The sequence below is a fragment of the Mesitornis unicolor genome, unplaced genomic scaffold (assembly GCF_000695765.1).
Source record: "Mesitornis unicolor isolate BGI_N332 unplaced genomic scaffold, ASM69576v1 scaffold46990, whole genome shotgun sequence".
In the NCBI taxonomy this organism is placed as follows: Eukaryota; Metazoa; Chordata; class Aves; order Mesitornithiformes; family Mesitornithidae; genus Mesitornis; species Mesitornis unicolor.
The window spans coordinates 1,856-4,233 of NW_010157350.1; the positions used below are offsets into that span (position 1 = coordinate 1,856).

Sequence of the window (2,378 nt, forward strand, 5' to 3'; positions counted from 1 at the left end):
TGGCTGTGTCAGGCTGGGGCCCTGTCCTTCTGCACCCAAAGGGGAAAATGTGTCCCAAGGAGAGTGACTTTGGTGACACGAATGAATTAAAATCACCGCTCACCTCCATGTTCCCCCACGTCTGCAGGGCTGGGAGGGCTGTGGGGTTTCTCTGGGGACATTTGGGGCACGCTGGGAGGTCTGAGGAGGACACATGAGACCCCACACTCCCCTGCGTGTGATGGAGATGATTTTAAGTACAAAGTCTTGTTTCCCCCAGGTCTGAAAGGGACGGTGGTCCCACAGCTGGTGAGCAACCCTGAATCCCCGGGCCAGGCTGGGGAGGTGCCCGCTGCCAAGCCCAAGAAGAGGAAAAAGGACCCAGTGCCCGGTGAGTGTCCGTGGGGGCTCTGGGACGGGGTCTGAAGCCGAAATCTGCCACCTGGCTGGCACAACCTCGGGGCCAACAGCCCCACTGGGCTCGTAGCCAGCCGTGTGTCAGCACAGGGCTTTGGGGAGGCTCCCACCTAAGGAGAGAGGCGACTTCTCCATCCCACCCACCCCACCGTGGCAGGGACCCCCACATCGGGTGCCCTTGGACCCCCAGGATTCATGCACTGATGCTTTTTGATCCCACCCCGCAGGGACGCAGGCGTCCGGCCCCATCCTGGCCCAGGACCCCGCTCGCAGCACCCCCAGGAGGAACAGCCTGAGGAAACCGCCTGGAGCCTCCGCGCTGAAGAGACAAGGTGAGGTCGGGATGGCCACAGCCCTCACCCTGCAGAGGGCACAGATGAGCCCTCGTGCTCTCAGAGGCAAAATTTGGGCTCAGGTGCCTCAGTGGTGCTGGGTTTCTGGATCAGATTCTGCTGGGAAGCAAGGTCTGGTGCAGGGAGCATCGCAGCGGGGATGGGGATGGGAATTTGGGTCACCCTGGCTGCCTTGGGGAGAGCACTGGGGGCACGGATGTGGTACCTGAGCAGCCTGCTGCATGTTTATGTGTGTTTACGTGTGTTTATATGTGTTTCTATGTTTATTTGTGTTTATATATGATATTTGGAGAGGGAAGGGTCAGCCCAACACCATGAAATCCTGTGTGTTTTCCCAGCAACACAGAGTCCTTTATGGAAAGCCTCTCTGTGCTGGCAATGGCCTGGGTAGCAGCTTTGGTTTGGTGCTTTTGCTCCTCTTAGCTGTACTTTTGGCCTAGAAAATGGTACAAATCTCCTCTGTTTCCCCTCTCCCAGAGCACAGCAACCTCACCCCATGCCTTGGGGAGCGGGGTTGATGCTCTGAGGGAGTGTGAGGACACATTGGGTCCTGCTCCCAGGGATGGGCGCTGTGGAAGCTGCTCCTGGTGAGACACCGTAACCACCCCATGGTGCCGTGGTGGCTCTTCTGGGCACTTTCCTCCTGTGCTGATGCCGATTTCTGGTTTCCCTCGCAGGCTGTGCCCAGCTGCTGGACGAGTCGCAGGTGTCCCTCTCCTTCCAGGACTGGCTGGCCAGCGTCACCGAGCGCATCCACCAAACCATGCACTACCAGTTTGAGGGTAGGGCTGGGGGACACCACAGCTGGGACCAAACGTTGTTTTACCTTGGGAAGTTTTTATTGGCTTGGATTCATTCCCTGAACATGGACTTGGTGCTCCTCAGCAGCCTGGGGTTGGTGTTTGTGATGGAGAGGGAGAAATGCCCTAATTATAAGTGGTAATTAGTGCCTGAATTCAGGCATTGCTTCACCTCTTCTGCACGGGGTTTGGTGTTACACAGCCCCCACCCAGCCCCTCAGCAGCAGCATCCCCACAAATTAGGGAATAGAGGGACCAAAAACCTCAAAGAGCAGAATCCCCCAGGCCTGGGCAGACTGGGACATACTGGGACACACTGGGACAGGGCCACAGAGGTGATGTGGGCTCCAGCAGAGCCAGGGCTGTTCCCTGCAGCACAGACAGCTTGGGCTGCGTCACTCAAGGGGAAGGGGTCCCCAAACCCCTCACTAGCCCAGATGGTGCTGGTTTGCTGTCTGAGGGGTGTGTGGGGAGGCACCAGACTCCAAATTCAATAAAATATTTGACTCAGGGTGCTCAGGCCCTGGCAATGTGGAGGCTCCAGACACAATCACAACCGGGACAGGAGTGGGATGGGGTTGAATAACGCAGCCCCCCGTTTTTCCCCCAAAAGACCCCCATCTCCGTGTCCATCCCACAGGCAAGCCTGAGCCGCTGGTGTTCCACATCCCGCAGGCCTTCTTCGATGCCCTGCAGCAGAGGATCTCCAGCGGCAGCACGAAGAAGAGGCTGCCCAACTCCACCACAGGTGGGACGGGCACATCTGGACACCACAGGGGCACATCTGGGCACCACAGGGGCACATCTGGATAAATAGGGGCACATCTGG

The 2,378-nt window shown here is 58.2% G+C and overlaps 1 protein-coding gene across 1 annotated transcript in view; it reads left to right on the forward strand.

Moving 5' to 3' along the window:
* LOC104536808 (chromosome unknown open reading frame, human C2orf42) overlaps positions 1-2,378 on the forward strand; it is a gene marked incomplete at its 3' end in the record, with an annotated part of 4,691 nt that overhangs the window by 872 nt on the left and 1,441 nt on the right. The window contains 4 exon segments of the mRNA XM_010179530.1: positions 316-370; positions 624-728; positions 1,427-1,531; positions 2,190-2,297. Coding sequence (XP_010177832.1) covers positions 316-370; positions 624-728; positions 1,427-1,531; positions 2,190-2,297 — 373 coding nt within the window.